The sequence below is a fragment of the Garra rufa genome, chromosome 23 (assembly GCF_049309525.1).
Source record: "Garra rufa chromosome 23, GarRuf1.0, whole genome shotgun sequence".
Classification (NCBI taxonomy): Eukaryota; Metazoa; Chordata; class Actinopteri; order Cypriniformes; family Cyprinidae; genus Garra; species Garra rufa.
This window is the reverse complement of record NC_133383.1, coordinates 10,817,080-10,840,440: the sequence shown is the minus strand read 5'-3', so window position 1 is coordinate 10,840,440 and position 23,361 is coordinate 10,817,080. Positions and strand designations below refer to the sequence as shown.

At 36.3% G+C, this 23,361-nt stretch overlaps 1 protein-coding gene across 1 annotated transcript; it reads right to left on the bottom strand.

The window, feature by feature from the left end:
• Positions 1-1,796: 1,796 nt before the first annotated feature.
• On the bottom strand, positions 1,797-22,346 carry igsf5a (immunoglobulin superfamily, member 5a). Its single transcript, XM_073829989.1, has 9 exons — positions 22,170-22,346; positions 16,729-16,807; positions 15,258-15,572; positions 11,156-11,437; positions 6,524-6,643; positions 6,380-6,407; positions 6,149-6,237; positions 5,994-6,043; positions 1,797-3,088 (listed from the first exon to the last, which is right to left on the bottom strand). Exons 2-9 carry the CDS (start codon positions 16,769-16,771, stop codon positions 3,029-3,031), a joined length of 987 nt encoding a protein of 328 aa, XP_073686090.1. The 5' UTR covers positions 16,772-16,807; positions 22,170-22,346; the 3' UTR covers positions 1,797-3,028.
• Positions 22,347-23,361: the final 1,015 nt, after the last annotated feature.

The following is a 23,361-nucleotide window of genomic DNA, read 5'->3' as shown; positions in this document are numbered from 1 at the left end:
GATTCTGAGATAAATCAGTCGATTTTTTTCAAAAAGAATTGCGATAGTTAGGTGCATTGATTTTTTTTTTCCCCCACCCCTAATTTTTTATTGTGAATATGAGATTGAGCTGAAGAATGAATGCTGTATCAAATGCAGGTAATTACACTCACTCAGTCCATCTCTCTCTCATAATACTTACATAAGTGAGGTTTTAATACAGTAATAAAATAAACTTTCAATGAAGCAACTCAACATTCCTTTGTTACTAGTTCTAAAGGGACATTTTCGAATTAGTAACTGAGGCTTGGACTCAGCTGTTAAATAGTCAAACTGAGATTTGAATCCATGGTGGAATGCATGGGCGTCGGAACCATTGTACTTGGGTGGGACAGGACCCACCCACTTTTGAAGACCAATGATATTGGACCCACCCACTTTTACCGTCTCTATTCAGCGAGTATGTCTTTGCACTTTTCAGAGCGCCGTCAGACTCAGTCAAATCCATTGTATGAGGTATGCATTAATAAATTAAACTCCAAAACAGCCTTAAATTACATGCTGTGGTTTCCTCAAATTCATTCCACTTGGCTTATTCAGAGTCCATATAAATTAAATTCATTCTGTGTTTTCACTAGTCACTAGCGCCTGCAGCACTCCCGAGACACAGCAAAGTAAACAAAGCAGCGTAACTTCTGCTCAGATACACCTCACCTTAGCTGATACTTTATTTCAAGTTTCCGATTATTTCATTAATTTTTATTGAAAACAAATGCCTTTCCGATGTGTGAAAAGGGAGACGATTTCGAAAATTATTTCACCAAAAGGCGGACGCGAACTGGGGTCTCCCGCGTCAAAAAAAAAATGTGTTATACGTATTATCACTTACGCCACTGAAAACATGCTTAGATAACCGTCTTTTGTAATATTTGTAAATATGGCCTATTTGCATTGTAAATAAATACATTAAATAAAAGGCACTAGACTACAGAAAATGGCATATACTACAGTAATTTTTTTCTGGGGGAGGACCCACCCACATTTATTTTGCTTCCGACGGCCATGGTGGAATGAAGTAGTTTGCACAAAAGAGGGCTTTTAGAGACGTTCCGTTGTTGTTTATTATGCATTTACACCCTCGTACCGCCGAAGCCGTGATATATGGCTGTATGGTATTCTTTGAAATTACCAGCTGATACCATCATACACCAGGGCATCACCACAGGGTTCGCCATGATATTTTGTTTCATATTAGAATAAAACTGGAGATGATCCATATCTGTGTCTTGGAGGTACACAGTGCTGGTTACATAACAGGAAGTGTCTTTGGTGTGGTCGTAATGAGTGGGAGAATATCAGCTGCTCAGCCAGCTCAGAGCTGGGTGGAGTGAGGCGTGAGCTAGAGGAAGACTCCACAGCTCATAACAAGCCACAGGGGAATAGATGCCAGCCTACAGCTGGCCATTAACTGTGCTTTATTTATTTATTTATGAGCATTCATTATTTTTTAAGGGAAAAGATGAAAGAGGGCTAATATTCACACACACTGACTGCAGAGCGCTTGGATAAGAATGTCAGATACACACTGCAGCGAGATGTTCTGCTAAACTAAAGGAACGTTTGAAAAAGAGCAGCAGAGCGTTTCTGTCTGTTATCTATGTGGCTGTTCTTTGATTTAAAATTTCTCCAGCTTTGCAGCTTCTGAAAGCATTTTTGAAATATTGTAAAAACGGAATAATGAAGTCAGCTAAGATAGATAGATAGATAGGTAGATATATAGATAGATAGATCATTGAATTTTGACACATAACAAGCAATAATTGTAGAAAAAATCATTTATTACATACACAAGAATTTATGACCACATAAATATGCTGTCACACCAAAAAAAGCTTAAAATAATGTTTTTAATCTTGCCTTTTGTCCCTTTTTTAGAATAAAATATACAAATATCCTTAAAATTAGTAGAAAAAAATGTATATGGTTAATTAATTGAGAATTAAGTATAATACAGTTTTTCTTATTTAGGCAGCATATTTTTCTTGTTTTAAGCATTAAAACATAAAATCAGTTTTGTTATTCATTACACCAAAGGTTTATAAAAAATGGTTTGTTCAAAATGCCTATCCATTTAATGGATTTTAGTGCTGTTAAAATGTGTGAAACGCATGTGCACTCATAAAAATAATGGTTCCAAAAGGATGTATTTGCAGCAATGCCATGCCATTCTTGGCTCCCCAAAGAACCTTCAGTAAACATTTCAAAGAACCATTTTGAAGAACATTTGACCAAATGCAGAACCTTTTCTGCATTTGAAAGACTCCATGCATGTTCAAGGTTCTTCATGGAAGCATTGATTATTTTTAAGAGTGTAAGTGAAAACTACACAGAGGGTCTTTATAAATTTGATATTACAAAGTGATTGATTGATGTATTAATAAGCATCACAGAGTTCCAATTCATTTCAAGACACTTTTACGCAGTTTTCACTCTGTGGGGAGTTAAAGATCAGTGGTTTAAATGAATTGTTTAACCGCATCATGCTTCGTGAAGCATGACGTGTCACGTAAGATGATTTTTCTAAACACTTCTCATGAAAAATCTTTGGTTTAATTGTAAGCAGCTATAAAAAACAGGAAGCAAAACTCCTGTGGGGTGTGTGGTGCCATATGCTTATGATTTTACCATTCTGGAGAAAACAGGAAGATGTTGATTCAAACAAACCTGCTGTGGAAACAAGCATGTGATGAATGCATTATGCACATGCAAGGGTTTTAAAATGAATCAGCACTTCTGTCATATCAGTTTGTTTAGCAACAGACAAGTGATTTCCAACAGATCCATTGACTGTCCTCATTTTGACCACATTTGTCTGCCAAAGCCCAAAAGCCCAGTGTTCACGTCTTGAGACCACCAAGAAAATCCTTCTGTGTTCCAATAAATAATCCAGTGGGGGTGAAACAGATCACCATAAGTGCTGATATGGATTTATGTGCAAGAAAAAACAAGACAGACAACCATAACACCTGCTGTCTGTAAAGTCCAACATTTAGACGATCGTCATGTGTCTGTGATTCCTGTGACCATCATCAAAAAAGCCATCAGGCATCTGAAAAACCAAAGATTTGTATTAGATCTAGAGTCTTGATGTTCATGTCTTTCTTTTTTCAGTCAAAGAAAGTAAGGTTTTTGAGGAAAACATTACAGGATTTTTCTCCATATAGTGGACTTCAATGGGGGATCAGTAGGTTGAAGGTCCAAATTGCAGTTTCAATGGAGCTTCAAATGACTCAACACAATCCCATCTGAGCTCTGCGATGCGCATCTGGGACTTTACGCATTACGTAATCATTGACAAGGTCATGCATGAGGTCTAACTAGTCCAAGATAAGCATTTGTGGTTACAAAGTATATAAATTTTTATACTTTTTTTAGATAAGACCTAGGGGTGGGCGGTACACCGTAGGGCTGCACGATTAATCGCACGATGTCGAATGCGATTTTGAGCGCGATTTGGCGTAGCTTGTCAGTGATTTACATCTCTGTGTATTAATTGCCGCTCCAGCTGAACGCACGTGATGGAGATTTACTACTAATCAAAGTACCAGCTTCATTGACCAAACGCGCCTCACAACATCGTGCGATTAATCGTGCAGCCCTACTACACCGGTATCATAGTCATCACCGGTGTGATGTTGCGCCACGACATGGATTTTTAAATACTGTCAATACCGTAATAAATCAATTAAGTGCCTTGAACGGTTGCATTTATATCAATAATAGCTAATTCAAAATAATAAGGCATTACATTTTCTTCAAACGTTCAATTGTGGTCTGAATACCTGTCTTTATACTATATATCTTGTAAATAAAAAAGTAAAACATATTCGTATCAGCTTTGCAGGTGGTAGGGTAAAGGGGAGTGGCCATTAAACGACTGGTGAAACATCGTGAAGAAAGGTCTGGCCTGTAGCCTATACCAGGGGCAGAGTGGCAATTGGGACGACCGGCCTGAGCTTATTAGAATCATTGACGTTACTAAATTCTCTGTGAATAGCGGCCAAATACTCCCACATACTCCCCCCTAAACGTCCAACCAATATTTATATCAGTTGCATGTCCTTGAAATTTCCATCCAATCACAAAGCTCTTTCTAGAATGCTCTTAGTTCCTTACAGGCCCGGCTCCACGGGCCACCCAATCAGAAGCTTGGCCCACCCAACCCGAGCCCCAGGCTGTATCCGAAATCGCCCCCTATACCCTCAAATAGGGCACTATTTGAGGGGACAGCCATTTTAAGTGGTGTTCGAAACCATAGTGAACGTTCCCGAGTGCACTCATTCAATCCCACAATGCACCGCGAAAACGAGTGTACAACCGATGTACGCTCAACAGCTAGAGATAACCCATAATGCACTGTGAGAGTCGCGCGCTGACTGAATTCCCGCGTCTCTCCAGACGATGGCGCCCGCAGCTGAATCATCCATCTGTTCATTTTACAACGCGCTCGTCCACTGCGTAATACAGCGTACAACACAGGTACAAATTCGTTGTAAATTGATTATTAAATTGTTTAACCAAGGTTTATACGTAAACTCCTTGACATAGTTCAAGATAAATCCTTTAATCTTACTACTCGAACTATCCGTTTTAAATGATTGTTAAACAGTATAGCAATACTATGCAAAAGCGGCAATCCTTCCGGTGCACTTAGTGTCCGAATTCACTCACTCATTTTCATTCACTCCTTCAAGTGGACTGTATGAGTGGACTAATGTAGGGAATAGTGAATAGGTTATAGGGGGCGATTTCGGATACAGCCCCACACTACATAGCCATATCACAAAATTGGCGCGATATTTAGTTGAGCTCCATATTTTTTTCTTATCGGCGCACCCGCAAATATTCTAATATTGTATATAATTTTCGCACTTTCAATATGCAGGGTATAGAAATCGCTTTTAAATGAGTGCTCGCGCTGTTTACTTTTACTTTCGATTTTGCGATAACGCACACTCTGTGTAAAGGGAGCAGCACATCTTATAATAGATATTTGTCAGTGAGCACAAGATTGCAGCAAATCCTCCAGTCTATTTTGTCATCTCTCTTTACTTTCGACCCGTGATCATTCAAATCTAAAGGTCATTGTACACTGAGTCTGATTTTCGTATGCATTTTTTATTAGTTTTCTCATATTCGCCATCCTTATCAAATTGCTTATTATGGATGCGAAAATGCAGAAAATCAAACACGATCCAAATTTTTTATGACGGACGAAAGTTTCAGAGGAAGTGTGTAAACTCGATTAACATAACCTGTATTTTTTTTTACATGCAAAAATCTCGGACGAAAATTTCGTACTCATGTGTGCAATGACATTAACTCCAGCAGCTCGTGTTGGATGCAGGGTTGCCAAGTCCGTGTTTTTCCACCCAGAATTGGTCTACTTTTAAACTGTTGCCATGGGTTGATTTCCCCCAGTTATTTAAAGGTTTTAAATATTGCAGAAATTAAATTTCAATAAAAAAATATCTTTGTTTTGTTGTACACTGTTAAGTAAGATCTTTAGGTTTTTTGCTAAATAAATATGTTGAGAATGCATAATACTCTCCCATGTCTCTTTTTGATAAGGATACCTACCATTTACTTATTATATTATACAAATATTAACTTTATTCACATACTAAAGGGACAGGACAGGCTACTCCTCCCAAAATGTACCAAAAAAAAAAAGTAATACCGTGATATTATACCGTCACCGTTCAAAAGATGAAAAATACCATGATATTAATTTTAGGTCATATGGCCCACCCCTAATAAGACCCTTTTTCCTCGTGTAGAACCCAATTTGGACCTTGGCTCCCACTGAAGTCTACTACATAGAGAAAATTCATGAAGTGTTTTCCTCAAAAACCTTCAATTCTTTTCGACTGAAGAAAGAAAGACATGAACATCTTGAATGACATGGGGGTGAGTAAATTATCAAGAAGCTTTAACTTAATTTGAGGCATCACCTGATGTTTGTTAGAATGGTTTGTGTACCAGACTCCACCGTTGGTGCGTCCTGCAATAAAGAGAAGCACATGATAGTTCATAGTACAGAGTTCATTCATGTTTTCCTGAATCATTGCATTGTAATAGATGGCAGTAAAGGAAAATAAAAACACACCGTCACGTCCATCTCTATTATATCCTCGGTTGTCCCATCCTTGCACATTTTCTGTGGCAGGTGTCCTATTCTGGGACTGGATTCGTGCCCTGAAATGGAAGCCCAGACCTGTTAACAAACACTCAATAAAAGCAGTAATAAAAGCTTTGAAAGAAATGTTTTCTCAATTTCACATTACTGCATTTTCAATTGCTCCTAAATGCAAAAAACACACTGGAGCTCATTTCTCACCTCCTGATCTCCTCTTGGTAGCCCGACTCTGTGGAAAGCAGAAATAAAACGATCTGATTACAAATTAAGACCAGAATTGCATCAATAATTTAAAAGGCTTGCACTAAAGCAAATAATCTGGGATTCATCCCCACAGATACTCACTTTTCTTCCTTCTCTTGCAGAAGAAAACAATTCCATAGATGATTAGAAACAATAAAGCCGCTGCGCTGAAGGCCACGGTGACAGCGATCAACACTGTCCAGTCTGTTTTAACAAGCTTTTCTTGAACACAAAGAGATAAGAGAATCAGGCATTCTCTTCATCCTGTGCCAAACAAGACAGCAAAGTTATGCAATTGGCTTTGATTATAATATTAAACTTGTGGCTGGATTGGTGTTTGCAGTGCCTCCTAGCTGTCGCTGAATGTATAGTCAAATTATTCATACCCCTGGCAAATTCTGAGTTTTTCTTACTTTTATTCAACCAGCAAGTTTTTTTTTTATTATTATTAATCCAAGGTGAATAATTTTGGACATGCCACTTTTTGTTCAAATGTAAATAAAAGCTGAGAAATATTTTTTTCCACAATGATGCCTCTTGTACATCGTCTTATTATCTTTTGGGAGAAGCCTGTGTCATTTCCGGTCAAAAAAAAAAAAAAAAACTTGCTGGTTGAATAAAAGTAACTTTAAGTCAAATTTTGCCAGGGGTATGAATAATTTCAGGCTTGACTGTAACTCTGATTTGTGCTAAAGGAAAAGTTCATATCCAGGATGAAAACTTCCTTAAAATGACCCAAGATGTCATTAAAAAAGTATATATAAAAAAGAAAATGGGCAATCGTTTTGCTAGAGCCCTTCTGAAGCCGTTTGGACCATAAAACCATAAAAAAAACGTAATTGGTCGCCATTAAAGTCTACACTCTAAAAAGTGCTGGTTTATTTTTGTAAACACATTGCTGGGTTAATTGTGCTGGGTCAAAATATTGGGTTGTTTGAGGCACTGTAAACACACAGTTGGGTTGATCATGCTGGGTCAAATGGACTATGAGGGGTTCTTTCACTATGAACACCTGGGTTGGGTTATTTTGACCCAACCGGTTTGTTTATTTTTTTCACTTCATCGAACATTCTGGATTCTTCACTCGTCTCCTCCCCAGGCGGTCACGCACCTCGCAGCAAGCAGGATTATAAGGTAAATTAATAATATGATTATATAATTATTTACCTTTATTTTTAATAAGTTGTGTTTTAGAGCACACTGATTTCACTGTTTAATGCCAAATTTGATATGTCGCTGTGCGGGGTTGGCATTTTATTCCGTGAATGACGACCGTTGTAACTTAAGCAGCCTAGCGATGTACTTTTTTGCCTCAACAATCGCTTTATTGTTATATAAAGTGTGTGTGTGTGTGTGTGTGTGTGTGTGTGTGTGTGTAGTGTTATTTGTATAACTTACAGTATACATATGGCCTTTATTTTAACGCCTTATGGATAGAGTAGGTCAGAAATACGGGGGTAACGTTAAGTTCCTTTACTGTCTGCATACTGTATGTATGGCTTTGTAATGTTTTGTCAAAATTAGATAATTTCATACAAAAATTGTTCTTTTAAGGGCATATTTTTTCAAGTAAATGTCTGCGACGTGCCGAATCCAACGATAGATCCATGTTTTATGTTGAGCATTTTCGCGCTTTTTTCCTTGAGGTAACTTGCATTAGCTAAAACGCTATGTCCCTTACTTTAATAATGTTAAACCACAATATGACTGGTATGTAATATTGTTTATTACTTAAATGTAATGTTGTCTTAGCTACAGTATGTAAAGTTAGACTGAATCTCTCGTGGTGTGTGTGGCCGTTCACGTGTCGCGTTTTTTGCCTTTTTTTAGTAATTTCAAATGTAGATGCCAATATACGCTCATAATGGAAGCTCGTTTTTTTCCAGGCGCGGGACATGGTTGCTTAGCAACGGCAGACGCCATGTGAGAGCAAGCTGCGTTTTGGAAAGAATGAGAAACTGATGAGAAAGCGACGCGTCTTGCGTTTTCACGCGTTTTTAGGCGCGGCATGTGAACGGCCCCTTACTCTTCCTCTGTTTTAGTGAATGCCTGTGTTGCATTACAAACTAGGAGACCAGTATAAACCTTAAACTAATTGAACCACATTTGTTTTTCAGATTTGATCAGATTTCACAAGATTTTAGGAAGCTATATCCAGAGGCAGACTTTTTGAAGACTGGGCTACAGTTGCAGACCTAATTCTTGCCAGCGCTCAGCAAGGGACATTCCTGGGTGACATGAATTAAGGTAAGCTTTTTCTTATAATATGTCAATCTATAAAAACAATATGCAACTGTATTTGACACACATCAACTGGTAAATACAATGGTACAGTAACACTTAACTAGTTGCTTATTAGCTTGTATATTGGCTGTTAATTAGTACTTATGAAGCACATACTGATGCCTTATTCTGCATGAGCATATTCTACATCCCTGAATCTGACCCCATACCTATACTTAACCTGCAGTAGTTGAATGAGGGTGGGAATTAATTTGCATTATTTAAAGGAATGAAGAAATCTTCATATGAAAGTGTTTCAGTTTGTTGTTTTGATTATAAAATATGTTTCACAGTTTGCATATTATTCCTATGGTTTAGATGCTAACGGGGAAAGTGCTTTCAAAGTCCTGCCCACTCTGGAGAAAAGGTCTTCAGACCCACAACCACGGAATCCCGGAGGCCATTCATTGACGTACAACCTGTAAGTTTTGTTTTACGTTTTCTGCTCTAATAAGGGTGTGTGTATGTATATATATATATATATATATATATATATATATATATATATATATATATATATATATATATATATATAAACACAGTGGTGGCCAAAATTATTATAACTGTTGTATTTTCACCAGCTAAAAAATGATTTTAAGTCAGTGTTTGTTATCTTTTGCTGTAGTGTGTCAGTAAGAAATATCAGTTTACATTTCCAAACATTCATTTTGCCTTTAATTGTGATAATCCAGTGAGGTTTTTGTTTGCACAACAGCCAATCCTTCAGACAGAGATCTGATCTCATCATCATCCAGTCCGTCTGGAATGACATGAAGAAACAGAACAAACTGAGACAGACTAAATCCAGAAGAACTGTGACAACGTCTCCAAGATGCTTCAAAAGACCTACCTGCAAAGCTACCTGAAAAACTTATGTGCAAGTGCACCTAGTGTAGGGCAAAAGTTGCTTTAAACGCAAAAGGATGGTCAAACCAAATGTTGATTTAATTTAGTTAATCAAGGTTAATTGATAAAGAACATTTATTTATGGCATTATTTTTGACAGCATCATTTTATGACATTTTTAGACAAGTGCTTAAAACTTTTAACAGTACTGTAGCTTTGCAGTTAGGTCTCTTGGAGCATCTTGGAGACGCTGTCACAGTTCTTCTGGATGATGATGAGATCAGATCTCTGTGTGGAGCACTGGCTGTTGTGCAAACAAAAATGTCACTGGATTATCACAATTAATGGCAAAATGAATGGAAATGTAAACCGATATTTCCTACTGACACACTACAGCAAAAGAGAAATCACTGACTTAAAACCTTATTTAGCAGGTGAAAATACTAGTGTTCTAATAATTTTGACCACAACTGTATGAAAAGTTGAGAAGCAAAATGAGCATTTATTTCATGCCTCTGTGTTTATGTTCATAAAATACACTTAACTTAAAATGTTAGTTATGTTGCAAGACTAAATGCCGTATAATTAACAGGTGGGGACCAACATGGTGGATTTGGGCCTTGGGATGAGACAACAACATTTCTAGACCTTCGCCATTGTTCCAGGCCATGCCATTGAAGCGGACTTGTTGCCTGGGAATTTCTCCAGCTTGCAGTATATCATATTGATGGACATAAGTCTTCATGTGTGAAGTTTTTGAGGGCAAAAGTTTTTTTTCTTGGCCACTTGTAACATGTTTTAAATTGTAAGAATTGTCTGGTGGACTCTTTGTTTGGCTTAGTTTTAATGGCACGATGTTTGGAATGATTCTAATGTGGTAATAATTCATTTTTGAGTGTTCTGCTGCTGCAATGTTGACATAAAGAATAGGAATATATTGTGCCTTGTTTACAGTTTTGTGTTTAAAATAAACTGATCTACTAAAACCGTTATTTGTGTCTGTAAGGGTTGGACAAAATGTGTGACAGCTGCACCTATTTGAAAACTATTAAAAAGAAATATGAAAACTCATTAAATTGACATTTACAGATGCATTTTTTTGTGTTGTGTAACTGTATTACAGGAAAACAATAATAATTTTACATTCTTTTGTGATTTATATATTATTATTGGTAAATATAAAGGTAGCAAGGCAATTAGACAACAAATAACCCAATATTTAGGTAGTGTTTAACCCAGCAACACAGTTAATCTGACCCACTGGTTGGGTCAAATAAACAACCCAGCATTTTGGGTCAAATGATTTAACCCAGCACTTGGGTCAAAACAACCCAACGCGTGTTCTGTCCCATAGTTACCCAGCAGCTGGGTTATGGTTGGGTTATTTTTTAACCCAGCACTTTTTAGAGTGTACTATATGGAGAAAAATCCTGGAATGTTTTCCTCAAAAAATGTAGTTTTTTGCGACTGAAGAAGGAAAGACATGAATGTCTTGGATGACGTCGGGGGTGAGTAAATTATCAGGAAATTTTCGTTCTGGAAGTGAACTAATCTTTTAAAGCCATAGAATTATGTTTGTTGGTTACTTATAAAAAGCATTCTTACCGACGGTCAGAAAGACTGTTCTGCTGTCCGGTGTGCTCAGGGCAGGTATTGTAACCAGACACTGAACAGAAGAATTTTTGACAGCAGTGACCGTCAGCGTGCAGTTGGAGTTAAACACATTTCCTTGTGCTACAGAGCTTGAGTTGCAATAACTGACCACTCCATTTACAGACCAGGTCAGGTTGGGTTCAGGAAACCAGCCCACGGCCCGACACTGGAACTCCGTCTGAGTTCCTTCTGTTTTGGTCTGATTTCCACCTACGATCTCCACGCTGCCTCGTTCTGGAAAAGAACAGAGGAGAATTATCTCTTTGAACACACATTCGGCCTTAATCACTATGGATTTGAGAGTTTGCTTTAATGATGGTTGGGCCTGTCTTGAAACATGGTCCACTTTAATTAAGAAGTAGATTATTATTGATTATCTGCACTTTGAGATGTAATCGGATAATTTCCCATGGGAGAGCAGGACAGGTGAAAGCTGCGACTCCCAGGTGTGGCTGATAATATCTAGGTTTTGTTTTGCTTTGTGCTGCACTTTGTACTTTTTTGTGGTCTGTCATAAAAGCACAGACAGATCTTGTAAGGCGAAACTACATTCGCTTACAGTGCATCAAAGAATTTGGCTTTCTGTTGATACATTTCCAAGCTATCTGATATTGAATATTCTAACACAGTATATTAAAAATAATAATATAAAATTTACTATCAAAATATTACCAAGTAGAATAAGCAACATAACCTAAAAAAAATATATATGACTGGTTTAAAAATTGTTGATAATAATAACAATAATAAATGTTTCTTGAACAGCAAATCAGCATATTAGAATGATTTCTGAAGGATCACGCAACACTGAAGACTGGATTAATGATGCTGAAAATAAACTAATTACATTTTACAAAATATTCGAATAGAAAGCAGTTATTTTAAATAGTAAAACTTTTTCACAATATTACTGCTTTTGCTGTATTTTGGATCAAATAAATGCAGGCTTGGTGAACAGAACATTAAAAATATTACTGTTCAAAAACTTTTGACTGGTAGTGTAAATATATTTTTAATTATGTAGAATTTAATTTACATTACCGTTTGAATCAGTATATCGCCCACATATAAACATCTACGTTTTCTTCAAATCAATTCACTAATGTTTATAGATAGATAGATAGAAATTAGACATACATATAGAGCTATTAAAGTAATTTTGAATATCATATAGATTGGGGAACATTTGAATTCCTTTTGAGACCTTTGACTTTATGTATCTTGGCAAATCTTACCTCAGTTTCAGACCTTGCAATGTGTTTATGCAGTTTGAGGTTCAAAAAACATATTTTCCACATACTGTACATTGTTGCTCCACCCTGCCCCACCTTTGTGAAACGCTTAGATTTTTACAAAACTCATCACAGCTATTCAGTGCGTTGTGATTGGCCGAATACCTTAAGTGTGTGACGGAAATGTTACGCCCCTTATGTTGTTTATGCTGTTTCTCAATGCGGCGAGACAGGAACAATAAAACCCATTATAAATGAGGCATTTGTTGCATCCAGTCGGGACATAACTACTGATTATAATGTCTCATACTATCTTTTTACGCATTGCACCGCACCGCGTAAACATAACACCATGTCTGCTTTTGCTGTCGTAGAACGAGAAACAACAAGCACTACTCTACACTGCTCAAAACTCACGTTTGAATAGTCAGTACTGAATTCTTTAAATATGAAAATGTAGTTACAGGCTGTCAGTCAGAAGCTCAGACTGTCCTTGCAACATTGGAATTGCCCCACTTTATAGCCTTAACCCTTTGTGTACAGCTGGAATTGTAAGCTGCTCTCCCAGGTTCAGGAAACAGTCCTCCATGAAATGTGCATCACCCACTCAAATATTTGCATTGTACTGTTCCAGAACAGTGTTGTAAATATAACTTAACCACTGATTTCTAGTTGTGTCCTTGTTTGGAATGAAAACAAAGTACTCTCACTTTTGCTTTCCAATGAAACATATCTTTCCATATACATATGGGCAGTGTTATGCTAATCTACTCACCCCTTGACGTGGACAAATGGGGGCATGTTTGAACGAGCCGTTTTAGGGAGGTGTGGCGGTATCTTAACTTTTATAATAAATATCTCTTTGCAACTTTACAGATGCACAAACAGCTTGTAACACCCCAAAGACGAAGGAAAACAAGAAACCGCATCATATGACCCCTTTAATTTCATTGTTGATTAGGAGAAACACTTACTCCTGTTATTTAGTTGATGGATGTTTATTTGCTCCACAAAGGTTATTTTAGTGCTGATGGGAGCATTAGTTAGTACAGATGTATTTAAGGAGACAGTCTCTGGGAATGTTCTAGCTAAATTTTACGCTCTGTCATGCATAAAATTGCTGAGTAATGCTTAAAGGTTGTAAAACAGATCAGCATATGGATGTAGGTGCTGGAACTCACTTAGGCTCAAAGACGAAGCCTAAAGCAAGAAGGTAGGCACTGTTGAAGAGTGTAATTTAACATTCAACCCATGCCAAAAATCATTAAGGATGCAGCTTTGCATCTGAGAAGCAGTAGGTTGAACACAGAGCCTTTTAATAAACTGACTGTAAACCCAAAGGCATCCTGTGCAAAATGCAACCCAGGAATAATAAACAACACAGTGGAACTGAGAGAAAAATAAAGCTAATTATAAAGCTAAAGAGAGATCAAATGATTCATTTGTGTCTGTCTGCTTTTAATTGTTTACTTAAATCCTAAAAAAACTGGATTAAGCAGTTAATAAACGTTTGGTTTTCTTTCTTTCATTAACTCTTGAAGTTCAGAGTCAGTGCATGTTTTTCAAATATGTTTCTTATGCTCACCAATGCATTTTTTTTTTCATTAAAAACAGTAAAAACTATGGAACCCTGTTTCCGCCACTGATTAAAAAATAAAAAAGGTAATTAGTAAATAGTTTACATCTCACAATTTTGACTTTTTTTCCTCAGAACTGAGAGATAAACACACAATTGCGAGTTATAAGGTCAGAATTGCTAGATATGAAGTCAGAATTGCAGGATAAAAACTCATAATTGCGAAAAATAACTTTTTTCATGCAACTGCGACTTTGTATCTTGCAATTCTGAATTTTTTTTTCAGAATTATAAGATATATACTCGCAATTGTCAAATCTCACAATTCAGATTTTTTTTTTCTCAGAATTGCATCATAAACTCACAATTCTGACTTTTTTCTCAGAACTGTGAGATATAAATGCACAATTGTGAGTTATAAAGTCAGAATTGCGGGATATAAACTCGCAATTGCAAAAAAAGTCAGAATTGCGAGATATAAAGTTAGAGATATAAACTTGCAATTGTGAAAATCCAGTGAAAGTCCAGTTCTTAGAAATAAAAGACTGATATGTTCACAGAATTACGAGTTTATATCACACAATTCTGAGTTCGTTTCTCAGAATTGCGAGTTTATATCTCTAACTTTATATTTTGACTTTATAACTCGCATTTGTGAGTTTGTATCTCGCAATTCTGACTTTTTTTACTTTATAACTCGCATTTGTGATTTTGTATCTCGCAGTTCTGTCTTTTTTTTTCTCAAAATCGTAAGATATAAACTTGAAATTTACGAATTATAAAGTCCAGTTCTGAGGAGAAAAAAGTTGTTCGCAGAATTACGAGTTTATATCGTGGAATTCTTTCTTTATAACTCAATTGTTTATATCACAATTCTGAGAAGAAAGTCATAATCGTGAGTTTGTATCATGCAATTCTGATAAAAAAGTCAAAATTGTGAGAAGTCGCAATAACCTTTTTTATTCTTTAATCCTTTTATCCTTCAGTGGCGGAAACGGGCTTCCATACAAAACAGTTATATTGTGAAATATTATTACAATTTCAAGAAACTATTTTATATTTTAAAATTATTTGAAGTTGTATTTATTCCTGTGATATTATTGCTGATTTTCAGCATCATTACTCCAGTCTTCAATGTCACATGGTCCTCGAGAAATCATTCTAATATGCTGATTTGCTGCTCATTTCTGTCACGTGGCATGCATCAGAGAAAATGAGTCACAATGGAACTTCAAACATTGCTCACCTTGTACAGACAGTGTGGCCAATTGAGACGTTTCACTAAAAACCAGACAGGTGATTTTACCCGCATCTCCTCTCTGCACATTGCTAATTACAAACTCCCATTTGTAATCTCCAGGCGTGGTGAAATTTACGGCAGAAAAGCGCTGTTCAGTGCTGTTCACTGGCCCAGTTGCTTCCAGAACGGTCATGACCAAGCGTTCATTGACAATGAAGTTCATGACGGATGGGGGCCTAGTTGTGCTGCAGTTGAACCGAGCCTTTGAACCGCGGAGCACCACTGCATTTAGAGGCTGTAGCTGCACCTGAGCGGACACCACTGCAGTCAAGGACACACAAGTAACAAATCATTCAAAAACACTTTCCACAGGATTGGATTTGTATAGATCCAGTTTTTCAAAGCATGGTAATTATGAAATATTTTATTGGTCTACTTTTTTTTTTTTTTAATAATACAAAAGAGCATTAACATAGAGCTGAGTAAAACTACATAATATACAGACCGGGGCTAGTTGTCACAATGGCTGTATCTCAATAAATATGATATTTTAAGCTGAAAGTCATTAGTAAATTACACAAGTTAGGTGCTTTTGTGTGTGTTTTTGTTCTAGCAGTGAATCAACCAATGTCATAATACTTTTCTTAAATGACAAGTTGACACATGATTTAAGTTTTACAAATTTAATTGAATTTATATATATATATATATAATAATTTTTTTATTTTATTTTTTTTTTTACTTAATTGATATAATGTGACAAAATCAAATATAAAACTATCCTGAGAAATACTGACTGGAACATAGTGCGACAACTTGCCCTGGTCTAAATTCCCATAATAATTCAGAAATACTTTTGTAATATTATACGATTTGTACGATTTTAAAATTCTCTCATACTTCCACACTCCAAAAAAAGTTTTACTTAATCAATCGTCCATTCATCCATGCGAGACTTGTTTCAAACAATTTAATTTTAGAATACATTTTTATTATGATACATTATTATATATAAAAAATATATATTATTTTATTATTATAAGATTATTCGTCAGTGGGTGAAACAAACAAGCAAATGTGACCCTGGATCACAAAACCAGTCATGAGGGTCGAAAAACTATTTGAAAATCTGGAACTGAGGGTGGAAAAAGCTCTAAATATAGAGAAAATTGCCTTTAAAGTTGTCCAAATGAAGTTCTTAGCAATGCATATTACTAATCAAAAATTAAGTTTTGATATATTTATGATAGAAAATTTACAAAATATCTTCATGGAACATGAACTTTACTTAATATCCTATTGATTTTGACATAAAATGTATTTTTAGCTATTGTTACAAAAATACCTGTGCTACTTAAGACTAGTTTTGTGGTCCAGGATCACAAATGTGTGTTGATTTAAAGATATTTAGATATTTTTACTCACTAAGAAGTTTTTTTCAATGCGTGAGGGTGAATAAGTGAATATGAAAACTCACCCGTAGTTATCAGAAGAAAAAGACCCAGTCTAAAAACATCCATGTTTTTTCAGTTGTTGTCACACCAGCATCCACAACCCTAAAGTAAACGCATATCATTGTAAAACAGGCAGAGCAACTGATGAGACACAACCCTGAAATGATCGGTATGTACAGCTGATTGTCTTCACATGTAAGGAATTCCTATTTTGTTTTTGTAGGTGTGTCTTTGACATGAAGACTGTGCGCAAGTATCTTATTGTCTTGTTAGGTAAATAGTAATTTTTAAAATGCTTCCAGACAATCCATTTATTCTCTCACTGAGTCAAAGTATCAGTATAAAAGAATTATAAACTATTCACTATCAGCAAAAAGTATGAAATAATTCTATTTTTCTTGTTAGTTTTTTTTTGTTGTGATTTATCTTTTTATTTCACTTCCACATGAGGTATACATTTTGCGTTGTTATACACCAAGTATATAAAGCATCAAAAATAAAACTATTTACATTTGCCAAAGCCTTGAGACAAAAGAAAAAGTAAATAATAATAGTAATAGATGCAAAATAAATAAAATGCCATTTGTGGCATTGTTAAGACCCATTTAAATTGTGCATTAAACCTGAGGAAAAACAGGTGGTTCCAAAAGTGCGACAATAACTTTGTTCCAAACATTTAAAGTTGAACTTCGTGCTTTATGAATGACAGACAGTGATCTTTCTATAAGAACAATATCTCTGAAGTAGTTATACCATTCTTTTATTGATGTGGATCCAGAAGAAAACCAGGAATTAATTATGGTCTTTTTTTGCAGCAGTTAAACCTGCAAATATAATTTTCTTAGAAGCCAAATTAGTACCAATAATAAGTAATGAATCATCGTTAAATAAAAATAAAGTAAGCCGTTTAGGAATTGGGAACTCCAATATACCTTCAAGAAAAACTGCCACTTGAGACCAAAGCTTAGAGACATCTGGACAGTCCCAGAAGATATGCAAGTAAGTACCAACCGCATTCAAATTACATTTTTCACAATTTGGGGTATCTGTAAGCTTCATTTTAAAACGTCTGTATGGGGAAAAGTAAAATTTCTGCACAAACTTAAAATGGATTAGTTGGTGTGCAGGATTCTTTGATGAAAAAAACAGATTGTTCCATACATTGTTTCAGTCCAGTTCCATGTCTCTCTCTTTAAGTTCATGATTCCACGGTTTAATCACTCCCAGGGGTTTATCACGTTTTGAGATTAACTGTGTATATATTCTAGACACCAGTCCACTGCACGATGTTCCTGGATAAATCCACAGACTCAGAGGGTGAGCACAGAGGGGAGAGTCCCAGGGAACTCCATGAGCTTTGATAGCTGACCTTAGTTGCAGGTACAAAAACCAGGAAAATCCAGGGAGAGAGCATGTTTCTTGAAGGTCCTGAAATTATTTTAAGCCATTTTGTCCATATAGATCCTGCAGAGTGTAAACTCCTTTGAGGCCCAACTTGTGTTGAAATATGAACCATACTTCTGCAATAGATTATAATTATGCCATACAGGGGAGCGATCACAAAGTTTAGTAGTGCAGCCCTTTTGACTCTGAACAGCTGTCCAAACCTGCAGAGAGTTGCCTATAATTGGCCCAAACATCTTATGTGCAGATTTAGGTTTAAGTCCAGCAAATAACAGATCTTCAATTCTATGTGGTCTTACAATTTCTCGTTCTATCTGACGCCAGGGAAGTACAGAGTCTTTGTCCCACCAATTTGTAAATTATTTCACCTGAAAGGACCAATAATACAATTTAAAGTCAGGCAGTGCAAGACCACCAGACAATTTCATCCGTTGAAGAGTACTAAGACGGATACAGGGTTTTTTACCATCCCAAATAAAATTAGAGATTCGAGACTGCAGCTCCTCAAAATAATTTTATGCTGAGTTCCTTGTATGATTATGGGTGATATTAGAGAATCAAGTCGAATTGATTGTGCTAGTGGTTCTAATGACAATGCAAAAAGTAGGGGGGAAAGTGGGCAGCCCTGACGGGTGCCACGATGCAGAGGAAATGACTTTGACAAAATGTTACCTGTTGATACTACTGCATAAGGATTAGTATAGAGTGTTCTGACCATAGATATGAATGTTTTTCCGAAGCCAAATTCCTCTAGAACTATCCAAAGATACTCCCAACTGACCCGATCAAAGGCCTTTTGTGCATCTAAACTAAAGACCGCTACAGGTCGAGTTTCAATTTCAGAAGCATGTATTGTTAGTTTGTTTTTGAAATAAGTCACTTATGTATGCAAGCCTGTTTCTGCCACTGAATTAAAAAAAAAGGTAGTTGCAACTTCTTATCTCACGATTCTTGACTTTTTTCTCAAAATTGCAAAGTTTGCATCTCGCAATTCTGACTTTATAGCATGCAGTAGGGAGTTATTCAACCTGGTCTCATGACGAAAACGTACCTCTGGAAACTTTTTCGCAAGAAGCTAATTTCGTAGTTGCCATGTACAGTCAAGCCCAAAATTATTCATACCCCTGGCAACTTCTGACTTAGTTACTTTTATTGAACCAGCAAGTTTTTTTTTTGACCGGAAATGACACAGGCTTTTCCCAAAAGATAATAAGACGATGTACAAGAGGCACCATTGTGGAAAAAAATATTTCTCAGCTTTTATTTACATTTGAACAAAAAGTGGCATGTCCAAAATTATTCATACCCTTTGCAAACTGTCAGTCTATGGGAAAATCCAAAGTTCTATACCATTCCAAATAGTCCAAACTGTTCTAAAGCATCCTAATTACCCTGATTCATTGGGAACAGCTGTTTTAATCAACTCAACAGGTGAAAAAGAGAAGCTCTCTGCTGTTGGTTTGTGGACAGCAGTGTTGGGCACATACCTTTAAAAAAGTAATTAGTTACAGTTACTAGTTACTTCTCACAAATAGTAACTGAGTTACATCATTATAAAAGTAACTAATTACCAGGCAAAGTAACTATTGCGTTACTTAAAAAAATATAATTAAATATAACTGTAAAATAAATATAAAACATTGTACACTAGTCTACACTATATTAATGTTGTTGTGGGACAACGTGAGAGACAACTATCAAATTCAACATATTATTATAAATATTATCATTACTATAGTGGAACTATAAAGCACAATAGATGATTTAGAACTTTAAATATCGTTATCAACTGCGTTCTTAGCCACTAATTTTGTGGCGGCACGTGACGAGGTGCTTCTATAGATTTGTATTACTTGTCACCGACGCAGAGAGACTCTTTTTAACTGGGCATAAATTGCACGTTACTTAAATAATTTTGCCTTTCACCTCAGGGAGGGAAAATAGTGCTTATACTTCCAGTTTGCAAAAGCTACCTTTGAACTTGTTGGACTTACCATCGTTGTGATGTTGTGGAATATGTGTGTGTGCGACTAACCGTGCGCGCGCTTGTGTGTGAACACTCGTACTACTCTGCCTCTGATTGGCAAACAATGGAAATTTACTCAATCTAAGCCAATCATCGCGTTCTCAGTTACACCACGTTAACAAACACACCAATCATCATCATTGGTTATATGTCCCGCCCCGGCCCCAAACAAACACACACACACACCCCAGAGAAAGAGAGGCCGTGGCTGAGAGAGATGCTGCTTGCAGGAAAACCGCTTCAGTGTTCTCAGTTATAGTAACGCAAATTTTTTTTTGTCAGTAACGGTAACGGCGTTGTAACGGGGGAAACAGTAATTCGTTTGATTACCCGTTACTGAAAAAAGTATCGCCGTTAGTAACGCCGTTTATTTATAGCGCCGTTATTCCCATCACTGGTGGACAGTCATGGCTAAGACAAACGAGCTCACCACCAAGGCAATCCTGATAAATCTGGGCTCTGCTGGTGGCAACATCTCAAGGCAGACAGTCCAACGGACACTGCAAACCGCTGGGTTCCACAAACGCAGACCAAGGAGGACACCACTTCTCCAGATAAGGCACACAAAAGCCCAATTGGCCTTTGCAAATGCTCATCTGGACAAAGAAGACAACTTCTGGTCTTCTGTTTTATGGTCAGATGAAACAAAAATTGAATTGTTTGGCCACAATGGTGTACCCTTCATTTGGTATAAAAATGGAGAAGCCTTCAACCCTAAGTACATCATCCCCACTGTCCAACATGGTGGTGGGAACCTAATGTTGGGGGTGTTTTTCAGCCGGTGGACCAGGGAACCTAATCACAGTAAATGGCACCATGAAAAAGGAGCAATACATCAAAATTCCCAACAACAACATCAGGCAGTCTGCAGAGAAACTTGGCCTTGGGCACCAGTGGACATTTCAGCACAACAACGACCCAAAACACACAGCAAAAGTGGTGAAGTAATAGTTAGCAGACAAAAAGATTAACGTTTTGCAGTGGCCCAGCCAGAGTCCTGACTTAAATCCAACTGAGAGTCTGTGGAGGGAGCTAAAGATCAGGGCGATGGCAAGGAGACCCTCAAACCTGAAAGAGTTTGAGCTCATCGCTAAAGATGAATGGGCAAAAATACCAGTGGAGACTTGCAAAAAGCTGGTCAGCAATCATAATAGGGTTTGCAATTATAATTGCAAGAAACAAAAGTCAGAACTGCGAGATACAATTGCGTGAAAATAATCAGAATTGCTTATGTTGCAATTCTGGCTTCATTTCTCAGAATTGCAAGTTTATATCTCGCAATTTTGACTTTATAACTTGAATTCTAAGAAAAAAAAGTCAGAATTGAGAGTTTGTATAACACTTCTGAGAAAAAAGGTCAGAGTTAAGATAAAGTCGCAATAACCATTTTTTGTTTATTTCAGTGGTGGAAATGGACTTCCATACTAGTAAAACTGAAAACATAAAAAATATTACTTGAAATAATAAACCTTCAACTGAAATATAACAAATACACACCTGTTTAATTCAGATAGTTGCCAACAAATTATTATTTTCTTATTTTCTTATAAATATACTAAAATAACAAAAGCTAAAACTGAAATTAATAAATTAATAAAAGCTATACAGACATCTCTGAACTCTAACCAAAATTAAAATAGAACAAAAAAATATTTCAGAATATTTATAAAAACACTGTTGCTTACAAAGGCTGTATTTATTTGATCAAAAATACGGTAAAAACAGAAATATTACATATTTTTGCAATTTAAAAAACTATTTTCTGTTTTAATGGTGAATGCAGATGTTTTAAAGTATTAATTTCTGTTTTGCCTCCTTTTTTTTAATATTTTGGGGCAGATTTTGGAGTGTATATAAATATGAATAAAATACAGTTTTATCATGAGCATACACTATATTACCAACACTACTACACTTTTTTTTTTGTACACAGCCGGTAAAACAGGTTCCAGCTTTCAGATTTAAATACACACTGCTCTTTTTGTGACTGTGAACTTAAATGTTATTATAATAAGACCATGAACAACATCTTACCTCATAAAATTCTATTAATCCAGTAAAATTGAGAAACACTCCCAAGTCGTTCTTCGTCAAATCACCTGTATAACCTGTTAGCCTACAGTGAGGCCAAAGTCCATCTGGCTTCTTGCGTCATGTTATAAAATAGACAGAGGTAAGCCATCTATTACATCTCCATGCAGTCAAAACCCATCGAGCCTGTCTGCTTTGCATATGTCTGCAGATCTCATGAGGATTCGACGTCACACTGACATTTAAAACAAGGTGGCCCGCCTATCCGAAAAGTTTACTTTTGGGGCACATGAGCCGATTATCTATTTGTTAGGGTTCACGCAAGACTGTGCTTGAATACAGCTGATTTAAATCTGAAGCAGACCACACCCAGTTTTACTGAAAAAAAAATAGAGTTGACAGTGTCAACAGCAGTAATTTCTGGAGCTTAACCTATTTTATCTATCAAATCTGTATCTGTACAAAGCCACTCTACAAGTAAAGTTCACTTACCTTAAGATGTACAGATAAAAGAAAATTTCAGGTTATTGTGCAACTCTGTTTGCTTATCTATTGTTACCAGGGCATCAACTGCAGGTATAGTGCACACAGAAGGACATATGCAAACAGGTTACGATGACGTCAGGCCTGAAACACATATTCTGTTTATACACACAACAACGTGCCCTGTGGCTCCTAGAAACACTATATTTGGTTTCTTTACCTACTGCAAAGAAGACAATCGATAATAAATCAACTTTTACATGACTGGGTTTGTGCCATAGCTGCTCAGTCACAGGCGTAAAAAGAAACCAAACCCTTAAGTGGAATGTGCAAAGGTGAAAAAAATTCATTTAAAGGTTCACACATTTGACAAAGGCCTTATACAATGCATTCAAGCTTTGTGTTTTCCTGAAAATCAAATTAATATAATAAAGTCGAAATGTTTTAAGAAATACAGTCAAAATGTTTTGAGAATAAAGTCGAAGTTTTTGAGAATAAAGTCGAAATGTTTTGAGAATAAAGTCGAAGTGTTTTGAGAATAAAGTCTAAATGTTTTGAGAATAAAGTTGAAACGTTTCAAGAATAAAGTCGAAATTTTGAGAATAAAGTCGAAATGTTTCAAGAGTGAAGTCGAAATGTTTCGAGAGTAAAGTCAAAATGTTACGAGAAAAGTCGAAATTATGAGAATAAAGTCGAAATGTCTTGAGAACAA